We start from the raw sequence: 16,198 nt of genomic DNA, 5'->3' as shown, positions 1-16,198 counted from the left end.
GATTTATAGGCCTACACATGATTTGAACACGCATGAACATTTGACAATAGCCTAAAGGCACATTCCTACAATTCTAAATTCTTTATTTTTGTAGGCTATAAATTGTTGGGGGAGAAATAAACAATTTAACAATTAGGTGGCCACAACGGCCCGCTCGATCTACATCACTGCTTCTCGCATCGAAGCCACCATAGAGGAAGATTCGGTGCCTAGCAACCAGTTAAAGCGTCAAAGATTTCTCTGGACGCATCGAGGGAATACAAACTTCCGGCCTGGCAACTCTTCCTTCAAAATAAAGGTCAAATTTAAAAATATAGGTCTATACCAGTAAGACTTCCTAATCGGGAGATAAGCGACTGTCAGGTCGCAGCGTGATTTTAGGTCCAAAAATGTGTTAAAAAAAATCGGCTTGATGGTGGCGCTATATGGGACAGATCCATGTTGATGAGATGAGTGTAGACATACTGTGTAGCGATTTGTGTGATTTTGCGTGATTTTACAACGCGGTGAGCATTTGTATGTTATTTGCATAAAGGAAAACAATAATAAAAAGACCTTGATCAGAAAATGTTTCTATAGTTATTAATTAAAATGTAGGCCTATCTATCATTATATTCTGATCTGATGGCTGTCCAGTAATGGGTCTCTGCACGGGCCATCCCTTTACAGAAAATGCATTTCGAGATCAGGATACCAATACTGGAGATCAATAGCCATTAAAGTGTAATTTGTAAGTGACACATTTTGGAATTGGAACACTATATCGGAATATCGTTTTAATTAATATTTAAAACGTTTACATTTTTTAAAAATTAAACTGTTTACACTTTTAATGCGGAGAACATTTTCCTTTTGACCGGAAGCAAGTTTGCGCACTACTGCTGTCTTCACACTATTGTATTCATAGCAGAGCGGTCTGACTCTGACTGACATGCCATGTAGCTAGCCCTGCTTAGTCTTCACAAAAAATGGCACCAAAGACACTAACCAGAAGAAAGGGTCCTTTGCAGCTTGTCCAGAGAGAGATTGACGACATAAAAAGAAAGGTTTGTTGCTTATGCTGATGAGTAAAAACGGTCGGGTACGATCTATTTCAGAGCGTCAGCAAGAATTCCCTACCCGCTTTGGACCACAGCATTACTAACTAGTAACTATAGAGTAGTGTATTGGCGTTTATGGTGCGTTTAGCTGGTACGATTAGGGCAACATCAGTCAATAACGGTAGTCTATACAGTCAGGTACGTGTTGATGAAAATGGACTCCTATGCATATTAGCAACTGCTGTGCAAGTAGACTACTGTATATAAGTACAGTTTGAGGTACCTTTACTTGACTGGAGTATTGTTCATAACTTTGATTTCTACTCCACTACATCTTTGAGGAAAATATTGTACTATATAAATATTGTAATATTGTCCACTAACTATAATTATTTGAAAACTTTAGTTACTTGTTACTTTGCAGATATAAATCACTTTAACTTCAGCCCTATTTTATACATAGGCACTTTGGTACTTTTAAGTACATTTTGATGCCAATACATTTGTTGTCTACTTTTACTCAAGTAGCATTTTGAACACATGCCTTTTACTTGTAACAGAGTATTTCTAGATTGCAGTATTGTTACTTTTACTTAAGTAAACATTTGAGTATTCCACCACTGATATTAAAACCATAGCTCTAATCAAAAATCACACACTACAGTTAATTAAACATGTTTGTTTAACTGAATTGTCAATTATTCTCTGGCAAGATATTATACAGACACTACATGATATCTCAGTTTATTAGAGCCTGTCATCTGTTTTCCCCTCAAAGGTTGACAGCCTTGTGAAGGATCAGAATCAGACATTGAACCCAGAAGAGGAATACAAAAGGTAAAAAAGAACAAAACTACTATAGGGAGATTCAAACTACTGTAAGTGCATTTAATCTGATCTTGCATGGCAGGTAGACTTTAACATACTATTTTTCATGAGGACGTGTTCTCAAAACTTGATTTCAAACAGATGCCAAGAGGTGCAGAGCTCAGCTGAAAAGGCACTGGGAACACTCAAGAGGCTGACCAAAGTTAGTGTCTCAATTTTACCCTGTTTCTGTTTTGCATTTGGCAGTACAACAGATTCAAATTCAGATTTCGAAAACTATTCATTCTTTTTTTTTTTTTTTTACGTTCTGTTGTGTAGTTCAAGCACTGTGAGCTTCCATTGTAAATTGAACAGCATACTGTTTAGCTCTGGTCCATAGCGTTAGTGGAGTTCTCCCTAACACTATGTGCCTCTACCTCCGCTCTGGCTTGGCAAAACCAGAAAACCTGCCCGTCTGGTTTGGTTGATTGATTGAAGACTTTATTAGAAGTTTGCATAGGAAAAGGTCCGAAAATAACAAAAACTGAAAATAACAAAAACTGTTTCGCCCCTCACCAAACCAAAAGTATCAATGGGGAGCTAAAAGCTTACTCTACTTAATGGACACAGTCTGAGCCCCCCACCACACGCTTAAAATATATTTCTAGGGCAAAATGAAAAATATTCCATGGGATGGAGACTCCACTTCTATTTTTTAAATATTTGTCGTTGTCATTACGGCGCCAACTCACTACTGCCACGCAGGTCAGAGAACCGCATTAACAGAGCATTGGTCTTGTTGGGTGTTATTCAGCTCTGCGATGTTGGAAGCGCTGTTTCGTAAAAACAGTCTTCACCCAGGAAGAGTGTCTCCATGTGGTGGAATATTTTTCATTTCGCCCTAGAAATGTTTTTTAAGCGTGTGGTGGGGGGCTCAGACTGCGTCCACTAAGTAGAGTGTTATAAAGAATCTGTACTTTTGAATAGTTAAGTATTTCTTTTTAAAAAGTACTCCAGTGCTTTAACTCAAGTACCAAGTTGACAGAGAAACGTTTACTTATAGTTACTAGGGGGTTGAGTTACTTTGTCTTCCACTGGCTATCTTACTGAAAAACCATTCCCTTCTCCCTCTATTGCTGTTTCCAGACTGACGAGCCTGCCCCTGTAGGGAACTACGATCAGAGGAAACTGGAAGAGGAAAGACGACTGCAGACAATCATGGGGAGGCTGAACGCCCTCTCTCTGGAGCTATCGCCCCCAGGGCCAAGCTCTGCAGCAGGGTCAGTTAGATTAAACCTAGCCTCGCGTAGCCAGGCTTACTCATCTCCGAAGAGAAAAGCCTGGTGACAATAGAAGGCAGAAGACGTTCTGGGAGGGGGGGCTGAATTTTCCCGGAAGCTGTATTTTTTTTCACAGTGCGGTGTTCCTGCAAACGTATTCCCTGCACGAAAAAATCTGGTCTACGTCTCCTGCTACGTCGGTTACGCTCGCAATAAACAATATACAAACAAAAACATGATTCAAGCAATGTTACACCTATTAAGAGTGAGTTAAGAGCTACAATCTATTTTAGTTTTTTCGCTGGGGAATGTAAACAGACCCGCATCGCATGACGTAACGTCCGTTAAACGCAGCACTTCCGCTAGGAATTGTGGAACACACCGGAAGCCCTATTGTCTACAGGGTGGATTAAACCTGCTTTATACTTATACCATATGATGGTGTCACATGACGGAAATGATAAGCTCACAATGTGTTGTGATACGTTTTGAGATACTGTTGTACGATGAAGCCTAAATTAAGCATTAGATTCACTCCTCTGGGCCTGCGGTTTAGGAGTGTACTCCGTCCTGTCTGTCTGTCCATTCAAGATCTTGTCTGGAGCATATATCCTAGGCTAATAGCACTGCACATTTATGGCTAAAATGTATAACCCTGATTATTTCTCTTAATATTATTAACCACAATTATTGATGATTTTCTGGGGGGGCTTTTTGAATTTTCTTAACCACTTGAGCCCTAGCATCCCTATTCTGGGATGAATAGCAAAAAACAGAAGCAGATCTACAGTACAAGCTTGCCATGTTTAGATTGGCTATATTTGGGAGAGATTTGGTGTAGGGGGGGGGGGGGGCGCACCAAGTACTGTGCTGCCTGCCAACTCCGGTCCGTTTGACTAAGTATAGATAGAGGGTCTAAGGAGGTCTAAGGGGTTCATGCCTTGGTCGCTCATTGTGTGTGTTTATGACAAATGGTATGCAATGGCTCTGTGGTTTTATTGCTCCTTATGGATGGACAGATGGCTTTTACATTGTTTTAGTTACAGTATATGAAACATTGTCACCAAAGCACCATAACGATATAACTATTTTTTTTTTCTTTTTTTTTTTTTGCCATCCACTAAACTATGTCTAGTGGATGGCCCTTAATGGTGAAGCAGTTGCTGTCCAAATAAGATATTTTAATTAATCGCCAAGTTTCACACTTGTGTAATAGTGAAACCTAAAACCTTTCAATACATTTGGAAATTGTTCAGCCCTCTTCCTATACCACGAGACTTGGGTGGCCAAACTATATGGTTACATCAATAGTCAGTCAATTGCATACCCCAAGTAGGCTAATGTGACCTCAAAATGAATAACTTAATTGATACAATATTTTATTCACAGTGGAGACCAGAAGGAAGAAAGCGAGGGCGATGACGAAAAGGACGAGGATGATGATGAAGATGATAGCGATGAGGAAGTTGACAAATCCTTTTCTCAGTCAGACCCTCATGTCTACACGGTCCTCAGTGACTTCAAAGGAGAGCAGGACGGAGACCTCTATGTTAAGGTGAAGTACATCCTATTCCGTTACAGAACAGACTGCAGTCTGACATGCTAGATTGACTACTTTCAAGTACTATGTATTCTTGGGTAGAAAGGTAATTATTGGCAACATTTTCAACATACACCTAAACCTCAGTATCTGTTAGCTCTGGTCCATAGCGTTAGTGGAGTTCTCCCTAACGCTATGTTCTACCTCCGCGACCTCCTTGGCAAAACCATAAAACCTGCTTGTCTGGTCCGAAAACAACAAAAACTGTTGTTTTCTCTCCCCTCTCGCCCCTCGCCAAACCAAAGTTATCAGTGGGGAGCTGAAAGCTTACCCTACTTAGTGTCTGGGACCCCCACTACACACTTAAAATAAATTTATTGGGCGAAATGAAAAATATTCCACCGGATGGAGACTCCATTTCTTCTAGTCTTTTACTATTTGTCGTCGCAATCTCGGCGCCAACTCACTACTGCCGCGCAAGTCAGTCAGAAGACCACATTAACAGAGCATTTTGTCTCGTTGGGTGTTATTCAGCTCTGTGACGTTGGAAGTGCTGTTTCGTAAAAACAGTCTTCAACCAGGTGGATTATTTTTCATTATGCCCTAGAAATGTATTTTAAGCGTGTGGTGCCCCCGCCACACGCCTGCGTCCACTAACTAGAGTAAGCTTTCAACTGTCCACTGATACCTTTGTTTTTGTGAGAAACAGTGGGCGAAACAGTTTTAGTTATTTTCTGACAAGCGGGTTTTACGGTTTTGCCAAGGAGGTGCAGAGGTAGATGAACATAGCGTTACGGAGAACTCCACTAACGCTATGGACCAGAGCTAAGTGTCTGTATGCTGGGAAAACCATTGCAGAAAATAGCACATCGACAAGCACACAATGTGTCACAACGCCACAAATAAGTGTGACACAAGCAGTGCAGGTAGCTGGTCAGAGTTATATGGCAAGTGGAGAAGTACAAATAAGACACTGGAAGGCAGGTACTATGTGTCATTGTCACATGATTACAAAGGAAGATTCTATGATTTGTATTTTATGGGTGCATAAATTGCAACATTAATACTTACTTGCTTAAGCCCCTTGCTCCTCTAGGAGCAATGGCCTTTGACAAATGTCCTCCACTTCACTCAATATTATTATTGGCAGTCCGCCTTTACTTTGTCTCTCCATCAGATGTTTAGTGTTCTCCTGAGGCATGACTCTCTGATCCATACAGTCAGCATCACCTGTTTTCATTGGATTTGTATTTTGGTATTGGTTGGGATGTATGTTGTACTCCAGATCTTCCTAAGGATGTTAAACACCCCCAAATTGTAACATTTTGTGAAAAATGTGACCGCAACTTATGCTGCTTTTTCAGAGGGGTGAGAAATTGAGGATCATTAACAAAGCAGCGGACGGATGGTGGCTGGCCCTGGACACTAAAGGCAACAGGGGGGTGGTCCCCAAAACCTACCTGAAGGTACAACATACACACACACCGATGCATTTTGAGTTTGTATATCTGCTATATCTGCTATTTCGCCTGTCTGTCTGATGCTGTTGACAATTGTCATCTGTCTTGACAATTGTGAATGAGGTACCAACTGACAACACATTTCAGAGTGGTGATGGAGAGGATGATGAAGATGACAGCACAGATGATGATGATGACGATGACAACGATGATGATAAAGACTCTAATGTGAAGGACTCTAATGCTGATGGTGAGGAAGAGGAGGATGGGGATGAGCTTACCGAGGCCAAAGATGGTGAAGATAGAAAGAGGTGACTTTATGTTTTCAACTCTTGATGTTTTCTAAGCTCAATATTGTAGCTCAGGGGTCTTCAACAGGGGGTCCGGGACCCCTATGTCCTCCACATCTTTGTTTGATAGAACCTTTTTTTATATTAACCACTTGAACCATAGCGTCCATATTCAGATCTACAAGCTCACAACACCTCGCGCAACTTTATTTTATTTTAGTCATTCTAACTTGGATTTTATTGCCAAGAATGATTGTTGGTATTTGTTTTCCTAGGGCACATCAATAGTTGACCAACCAGATAGAATGTCAAGCACATAATTATCCTGTATTCAATCATGTTGTATCGAGTAACAGACAAACCAGTTCCTGACCTCTAAATAAGTACCATCTACAATTATACATACACTGATGAAGCCTTTATGCCGAAACGTATACGTTGTTCTAAAAGTGCCTTTCACACACACACAGAACTGTGTGAAATTGCTGTTCCGTGAGTGCTGGTGTTCTCTTATAGAGAATTATTATTGTATAAAATGACATAAGTAGCACATGAATGGCATACCAAGTCAGTTAAACGATGTTGGAAAGTCTGAGAAATGTTTATGAGTTGATGAGAACACATTTATGTCTAAATAAAACCAAACCTGCCCTAAAGAAGTATTTTTCACTGTATTTTGCTTTGACCATGTTCATGTTATCTTTCTTTGAATATTAATGGGAAGGTTATAAATACAGGTGAAAATGACAGAAAATAAAGGTAAAATTAAGAATAAAATTGCTGATGCCAAATTGATACTTCTGTCTAGTGTGTCAATGAATCAATCTATCTGTCGCTTCTTCAGGTCTTCAAGCTGGTCCACTGTTAGAAAGGCCCTCATTGAGGTAAGACTGCTACTTCGCTTAATTATAAATCGCTTTTCAAAACAACTTATATGATAGAACAAATAAAACAGTGAACATAAAAGTGTGCAAGGAAATAGATGTGGATGAGATCGGATTATAGTGGATTATAGTGGGTTTTGTGCGTCTCTTTGACAGATCGATTCGACTGATGTCCTCTCTGCCATGGGAGCCATCCCGTCAGGATTCAGACCATCAACCCTAAATAAGCTACTGGTGGATGAAGGTCAGCACTAGCTCTGATCCATAGCGTTAGTGGAGTTCTCTACCTTAGCAAGACGACTTAGCAAAACCGGAAAACCAGCTCGTCTGGTCCGAAAATAACAAAAACGGTTTCGCCCCTCACCAAACCAAAGGTATCAGTGGACAGTTGAAAGCTTACTCTACTTGGTGGACGCAGTCTGGGCCCCCCACCACATGCTTAAAATACATTTATAGGGCGAAATGAAAAATATTCCACCGGATGGAGACTCCCATTTCTTCTAGTTTTGTACTATTTGTCGTCTATAATTGTAAATCCCACACACAGATTGTAAAGGGTGTTCAATAACAGGAAAAATATAAATTTAAAAAATGGAGTTAGCTGGTTTCTGCCCGACAGTGACGATATGCAGCTTTGAAGACTACTAATACTGACTATTGAGTGTAGCAGAAGATTAAATCCATTTCATTGTCTAGGGATAACATACAGAGGAAGCCATCACATTCAGCCTGAGCTCAGCCAATCACAGCTTTCCTTTAAAGACCTCTTCCTGGACACAGACACTGGCAGGGTAAGACCACTCTCTTTTTGGCACGTCATTATAGGCAAAAACATTTTTACCATTTTTCCAAAATATTCGAAAATAGCAAATCTCCAAGCTCACAATGTGTCATGATACGAGGTGTTTTGAACTTTTGAGATCGTCAGTTTTCTCTGTTCATCATACGGCAAAGTATGATGAACATACTTGTACATTTACAAATATGTAGTGCTTAGTTATATATTTATTGCGACCGTAGGTCGCATTTACTATCAAACCCTGCACAAAGTGTAAGTCCGTCCGTCAGTCCGTCAGTCAGTCTGTCTGTCACACCTCACACGTCACACTCTTGCCCTGCTCATATCTCCGCAACCGTTGCCCCGATCCATGCCAAATTTTGCACACACGTTCCTTACCTGCCAAACTACAACCTCCAAGGACCCCCGGAGCTCCAGGGACCCCCAGGTCCCTGGGGGACCCCCAGATGTAAAAAATGACCAAATGTGCTAAACTGACCAAATGACCACCCCAACGGGGCTGCTCACGGGGAATTCCCGGGGACCACCCACTCCTGGTGCTCCAGAACGGATGCAAAAGTGGTGGCGCCCCCAGTGGAGGACCCCCTACACTGCAGCTCACATAAAATGCCGTAACTCCGGCTAGGAGCGACCAGGACAGCCGGGGCCGGTACCTATTCGTCCGCCTTGCCGGCGCGGAGACCCCACCCCTCATTTCTCACATGGCCCTCTTCTAGCGCCACCATGAGGCCGATTCTTGCAAAACACATTTTTGGACACTGCTCCTACAATTTTTGCCCTAAAATCACGCAAATCGGTACACAGTATGTCTACACTCATCCCATCAACATGAATCTCTCCCATATAGCGCCACCTCCAGGCCGATTTTTAAAAACACATTTTTGGACACTGCTCCTCCAGATCTTGCCCTAAAATCACGAAAATCACTACACAGTATGTCTACACTCATGTCATCAACATGGATCAGGAAGATTTTGGCAAAACACATTTTTGCCCTATTTGTGGAGATAAGTGACCTACGGTCGCTTATCTCCCGATTAGGGAGTCTTACTGGTATATATGTTATTTACTAGTGCATGATAGTCGTCTTGTGTCCTTTCCCCTCCTCTACAGGTTCGTTCTCGGTCAGTGAAGACCAGCATTTGCTTCACACTGTGGGGCTGCAGGATGATTCCTACCCCTGGAGTCGGAATTCAAGTCCTTAGTAGACACATCCGTCTATGTGCCTTCGACAGAACTCAGGTAATGGTTCATCTTGTCTTGCCCTCTGGCTCGATAGTCAAAGATTTACCATTTAGAAGATACAAATATTTTATTATAAATCTTTCCATGTTCTATGGCTTATTACAGTATGTGTGGGAAAGTATGTAGGGTAATTTAACTTTCAATTGGAATTAAATGTTTTTCATTGTTTGTTTAATGTAGCTTTTGGCAATGCTATAATTAGTCTTAAGTCTTTGAAATGAAAGTCATACTCCTTTAGAATACATACTAATTGGAAAAATTTATGGATTTTCTTTAGACAATCATTTATTCTGCAAAATCATAAAAACTGCACCAGGTGATGATACTGTAGCTGATACTACCAAAGATGACTATGTACTAACTGGCCTGGGCTGTGGTCCAGCGTTCCAGAAACCTAGGCCTAGTAGTGTAGTCTGACAGTCCATCGCGGGTTCGAGGCCCGTTCCCGACGATCTTTGCTGCATTTCTCTCCCCAATCTCTCTCTCCCTGTTTACAGTCTCTACTGTAAATCAATAAATAAAGCCCCAAAAACATATATAAAAAAGATGACTATGTACTGTGTCTGACAGGTATTGAGTAACATTCACACCGTGAGGGCAACCTATAATGACAAGAACCCCAAGACCTGGACGTTCTCTCCAAGGGTATGTAGTGTGTACTTTTGGAGCATGCACACTAGCCCTTATTTCACAGATTTTCAAAGTGGCGGCCAGGGCCACCAAAAAGAAGAGGATAAAAAGATGGTTGTTAATGCCAGTTTAACTACTTTGGAACTGCTATAACTATTTTGGGCATGTCATTATTGTAAAGATTTTTCTAAAAGTTTTAACATTAAAAAAAAGTTGAAAAGATTTTCAAAAATGACCATGACAGTTACATCTCTGGAGTAAATACTAAGAATATAAAACCGGCAACTTGGAAGGAACATGAGTCCATATTTCCTTAATAATTATGACTGTATGTGTGTTTACTAAAGATGACAGGTCTCCTGCCTACCCTGCTGGATGGAGAATGTTTTCTACGCTGCAGTTCTGACTCACCTGACCTAGGCATTCTCTTTGAACTGGGAGTTACCTTCATACGAAACGTAAGATGATGTCTCATTATGTACATCTGAACACAACCCACAACTACTCTGATCTTTTTAGGCATGTGCCTAAAAAAATAAAGTTTGTGTGTGTGTGTGTGTGTGTGTGTGTGTGTGTGTGTGTGTGTGTGTGTGTGTGTGTGTGTGTGTGTGTGTGTGTGTGTGTGTGTGTGTGTGTGTGTGTGTGTGTGTGTGTGTGTGTGTGTGTGTGTGTGTGTGTGTGTGTGTGTGTGTGTGTGTGTGTGTGGGTGGGTGGTGTTTCCAGTCTACAGGAGAGAGGGGGGACCTAAGCTGTGGTTGGGCCTTCCTCAAACTGACTGATGACACCGGAGCTCCTATCACTGCTAGGTACTGTATGTACAATTGTACATGCATGCATACAGCAAAAGAAAAGAAATGATTGTTCATACAAACACACTGATGCATGTACATATGCAAACGCATGCTCACACATTTAGCCTCTTCTTAAAAGTTTGGACATCTAAGCATGCACTACACAGACTTACAGTATGTGTGGAAGTTTATGGACAACATCACCACTCCCTCACTACCCACCGTTGATTTGACCAACTCTCCCTGTGTGTGTGTGTGTGTGTGTGTGTGTGTGTGTGTGTGTGTGTGTGTGTGTGTGCGTGTGCGTGTGCACGCGCGCGCGTAGGACTTATGAGCTGCCAGTGTATGGGGGAACTCCCTATGAGAGAGATGTAGCAATGGAATACACTGCATCAAGAGAAAGTAAGTCAATATACTGTACATTGTATTTGTTCTCTCGCAGATTGTAAACCCTATAAATCTCCTAATATTAAAACTACAGAAATCTCAAATCTAAATTATATAATCGTATCATATCATAAATATGTCATACATACAGCATACAGTATAACAATGACTAGCTCTGGTCCATAGCGTTAGTGGAGTTCTCCCTAACGCTATGTTAGTCTACTCCGCACCTCCTTGGCAAAACCGGAAAACCCACTTGTCTGGTCCGATAATAGCGAAATGAAAAATATTCCACCGGATGGAGACTACATTTCCTCTAGTTTTTTACTATTTGTCGTCGCCATCACGGTGCCAACTCACTACTGCCGTGCAGGTCAGAGGACCACATTAACAGAGCATTAGTCTCATTGGGTGTTATTCAGCTCTGTGATGTTGGAAGCGCTGTTTCGTAAAAACAGTCTTCAACCAGGAAGAGTGTCTCTGTCAGGTGGATTATTTTTCATTTCGCCCTAGAAATGTATTTTAAGCGTGTGGTGGGGGGCCCAGACTGTAGAGTAGTAGAGTAAGCTTTCAACTGTCCACTGATACCTTTGGTTTGGTGAGGGGCGAAACAGTTTTTGTTATTTTCGAACCAGACAAGCGGGTTTTCCGGTTTTGCCAAGGAGGTGCGGAGGTAGACGAACATAGCATTATGGAGACTCCGTAACGCGCACACACACACACACACACACACACACACACACACACACACACACACACACACACACAGTTGAACTCCACTAACACTATGGACCAGAGCTAAACAATGACCTACTGTATATTGTATATTGTAGTAGCCGAGCAAAACATTTATTGTACACTTATGAAACTGTACACAAAACATAACAATAAAGACCACCTCAAACCTCGATACAATATGCCGTCTATCCTCTCTCCTCCTCTCTTCTGAAGGCACCGTGTTCCATCAGATGCTACAGTCCAGGAGACAACCAAAACTCGTTGTGAAGTTGAAGTCGGCCAACAGCCGCACCAGAACTCAGCTCAGGTGAATGGACCAAGGGCAAAAAGATAATAACAAATATTTAGGTGATACTATTATTCAGGAAACCTTAAAATACATATACAGTATATCTGTATATAATATGTAAAAATAATTCTCATGAATAACCAGTTAAATTAACACAATGGTGTAGTATTTGTTTAGGTTGTATTTGTAATAATTGATTGATTATTGATTCGTTCAGTATTTTCTTAAAAAGTTAAAGCATTATAATTTATATTCTAATATAGTAGTCATTGCTATAAAGAGTGTTTTTTCAGTAATGCGTATCTCCAGTTGTTAAGTAAACTGAAAACACATTTTCAGGTGAGACACAAAAATGACACAAATTTGGACTGTTAAGTGATGACAAAGAATCAGCAGACAAAGGTTCTCTCTCCTGATTGGATTAAATTGGTATCCCGACCTTGAAAAAAGTATTTTAATACTTTGTATTCTCTGCCAGTGTCCTTCCAGACACGCTGTTGTTCTGTTTGAGTTCTGTCCACCTGCTGGCTCTGCACAGACAACTCTTAGCTGACGCTCTGCTGATGGACAGACCAACCATGCAAGACGCTGGTAACACACACACACACACACACACACACACACACACACACACACACACACACACACACACACACATACACACACACACACACACACACACACACACACACACACACACACACACACACACACACACTGTACATCAAGGGGTACCAACATTGGCACAGGGGAAGGTGATCACCGGCACACTGGCAGAAGTGTGAGAGAGAGGACTTTTTAAATGTGGTCAATTAAATGAAGTTAACTAATTTATTGCAAATTACATTGCACATTGCAAAATTCTACATTCATTAAAACTCTGAACTTTGACTGGGGAGGGAGTCGGGGAGATAGGCGGATTATTGCTCTGGGTCTAATGATCGTTATAACAATGTCCTGCCAATCAAAATATGTAAAAATATTTGTCATTAAAAAAATGTAACGTGGTCAATCCAATTAAGTTAGCTAATCTATAGCAAATTACATCTTGCACATAGTTCTACATTCATTAAAACTAATGATCGTTATAACAATGTCCTACCAATCAAAGTATTTGTCATTAAAATTTGTGTTGACATGGCACACGGACACTCTAGAAAATAAAAACATGGACTTCATTTAAAAAGGTTGCTGACCCCTGCTGTACATTCTCTGTCTGTCTGTCTCTCTCTCTCTCTCTCTCTCTCTCTCTCTCTCTCTCTCTCTCTCTCTCTCTCTCTCTCTCTCTCTCTCTGTGTCTCTCTCTCTCTGTATAGATCTAATGTGTAGTCCTATCCTGGCTACCTTCCCTGTGCTGCTGGACCAAACAGATCTGCTGGATGCCCTCAGGGTCAGTGGAACAGTCTATGGTTGCTTCAGTATATGGCCACGCCCCCTCTTGACTAAATATACATAAATGTTAATTTGACCCATTGGATACATTTGTACATTCTGAGTTAGGAATGGATAAATGAACACTTGAGGGTTTTACTGTGTACAGTATACAGTATTTATATTAATATGGTATAGTTCTATCATTTAACTAATTTGACAGTGGATTATTTAAGGCGACAGTTTTTGCAAATGGAAAAAAGAAAAGTTGTATTTATTTATTTTGTCCAGTGATCCAAACGCCATCTAGTGGTTACCTGTATGTTAACACAAAAATAATGAAATTGACCTGGGCTGCTACCTCACTGGTATGGATGTGTGTGACAGAAAACTGATGTCTAGGTGACTTTCTGACTGTTTTATTGGCTGTCCTCTCTTCAGAGTGCCTGGTTGGATGTTGAGAGCAACATGAGCAGAGCTCAGAGGGTAAGTGTGTGTGTGTGTGTGTGCGTGCGTGTGCGTGTGCGCGTGCGTGCGTGCCTGCGTGTGTGCCTGCGTGTGTGCGTGTGTGCCTGTTGGTTTATGGCCTATGTTCAAGTGTGCAGGTGTAATATTCATATTAACCCATAGATGGCGCTTAAAGTACACAGTAAAGAAAGTAACTCTGTTGGCCTCCAGCTTTCATAATTTGTTTAATGCAATTAGGATGTTCAAATTCCATTCCAATTACATTATTTATATATATATATATATATATATAAAGTTTGTTTTACATTTGTGCACACCTGCCAAATTCTATGAATTTGCCAAATCATTTGTGCATACAGTGTGTCTTTACAGTACTGTATATAGATACTGTCAATTCTTTCTAACTGGTGCTTATTTCCCTGCAGTTTCATAATGTGATGGTTATAGTTAGATCAGTTACGGTTGAGGTTAGGGTAAGGGGATATGGAATGAGTCCAAGTTTCCTTTTCACTATTTACATTCCTCTCTGCATAGTGCATACTTTATTACAAGGTTCTTCAACAGGGGGTCCGGGACCCCTAGGGGGTCCTCAGAATTACTACAAAGGGTCCTCCAAATCTTTGTTTTAGAAACCTTCTCCTTTTTTATATTAACCACTTGAACCGTGTCCATATTCTGAGAACTTTTGCCAAAAATAGCAGATCTACAAGCTCACAACACCTTGCGCTGCAGTGTGAGCTTGTAGATCGGCTATTTTTTTTGCTTTGGTGTAGAGGGGGAAAAGAACAGTAAAAGTGTGAAAGGTCAAGTATATTAAGTAATGACGGTTCAAGTGGTTAAATATTTGAAAACACAAATGTACATGAATCCAAAATACACTGATGATTGTGCTGTCAAACAATGAAACTATATGGAATCTATGAAAAGGTTGTGGGGGGTCCCTGCTTCATATCTCTCTCAACTAAGGGGTCCTTGGCCTGAAAACGTTGAAGACCACTGCATTATTATTTTGTAGTAAATTTGATTAAAAATGTTCATGTTCCTCTTTTCACAGAGAGACCTGGCCCATCTAAAGCAGGAGTTCACTAAAGTCTACCTCTCATCCGTTTACTACCTCCTGCACACCCCGTCGCTGCCATGCCAACGGTGGGCGGACCAGCCTTGCGAGGAGCAGCGCGCACGCGTTGCCTACGCCACCGTGAGTGCACTCAAAGACGCCCAGCATACCACTGGCCAATCGGGAAGCTCGCAGGTCTTCATTGACCCCGAGCATTGTCACCATGCTTTTGACATTGCAGAGTTGACCTATGACCTTTTGCGGGTGGCACGGTAATGACAGGTTGTTTTTTATGTATAGATTTTTTTTTTTGTCTTTTTATCTGATTTATTTTTAGATGTTTGATATTAGATGTTCTCTACTCTCCAAAGGTCCAGGTGAATGTACAGTACACAGTAAAATCCTCAGTGTTAATTACTCTACTAATGTACATTTGGTTACATTTGTACACTCTGAGTTAGCAAATGGATGGAATTAACACTGCAAGTTCTACTGTTTAGCTGCTATTTTGACTCCAAGATTGAGGTTTCTATCTACTGACCTTTGACTGTGTAGATTTCTGTGAATTTTGTTTATTTTATCTGCTGATGTTGAACTTCAAGGCAACATGTTTTATCTCTGCTGTGCCAAGAGGCACTTTTCATAGCAGCGACTTTGGTACACGCAGCTGAAGGTAAAGACGCGCTTCATTTAGGTGCGACTAGGTGTGCGAGCATGGACAGCTCCTGCATGGACAGTTAACTTCATGCTGCCTGACACACAGAAACATCTAGAAACACACCCACAATTAGTGTTATGTAATGCGACTGCAGCATTTACCTACCAAAGTGGCTGCTGTGGAAAAGGTTCATCAATGGAGATATGTTCCTCTCCTAAATAAGATACGGTGTAAACCTTTTTAAACATGACATACTCGAAATGTGTAGGTAAATGGTTTCTGGTATGAAAGCACAACACTGATTCCAGAACTCTGATGAGCTGGAATTGATACTGTTATTTATTTTTGCAACAATTTCATAATAAATATTTAATGGATAACTGTGGTTGATTTGTTCAAAGACAAAAGGATGGGACTCTTCTACAGACTGTATTTTTCAATCTCTTATGTTATCCGGAACCGAG

At 40.9% G+C, this 16,198-nt stretch overlaps 1 protein-coding gene across 1 annotated transcript; it reads left to right on the top strand.

Moving 5' to 3' along the window:
* Positions 1-968: 968 nt before the first annotated feature.
* nphp1 (nephronophthisis 1) lies at positions 969-15,352 on the top strand (the record flags this gene model as incomplete). The annotated part of the gene is made up of 20 exons (XM_080740582.1): positions 969-1,046; positions 1,819-1,877; positions 2,010-2,070; positions 2,994-3,127; positions 4,517-4,682; positions 6,032-6,133; positions 6,275-6,438; positions 7,262-7,301; positions 7,458-7,545; positions 7,998-8,092; positions 9,214-9,342; positions 9,916-9,990; positions 10,323-10,433; positions 10,699-10,781; positions 11,092-11,168; positions 12,105-12,198; positions 12,659-12,771; positions 13,497-13,570; positions 13,993-14,037; positions 15,074-15,352. 20 exons carry the CDS (start codon positions 969-971, stop codon positions 15,350-15,352), a joined length of 2,067 nt encoding a protein of 688 aa, XP_080596708.1.
* Positions 15,353-16,198: the final 846 nt, after the last annotated feature.

The sequence above is a fragment of the Nannobrachium achirus genome (assembly GCF_963921795.1).
Source record: "Nannobrachium achirus genome assembly, chromosome: 13".
Taxonomy (NCBI): domain Eukaryota; kingdom Metazoa; phylum Chordata; class Actinopteri; order Myctophiformes; family Myctophidae; genus Nannobrachium; species Nannobrachium achirus.
This window is presented reverse-complemented; position numbering and strand designations above follow the sequence as displayed.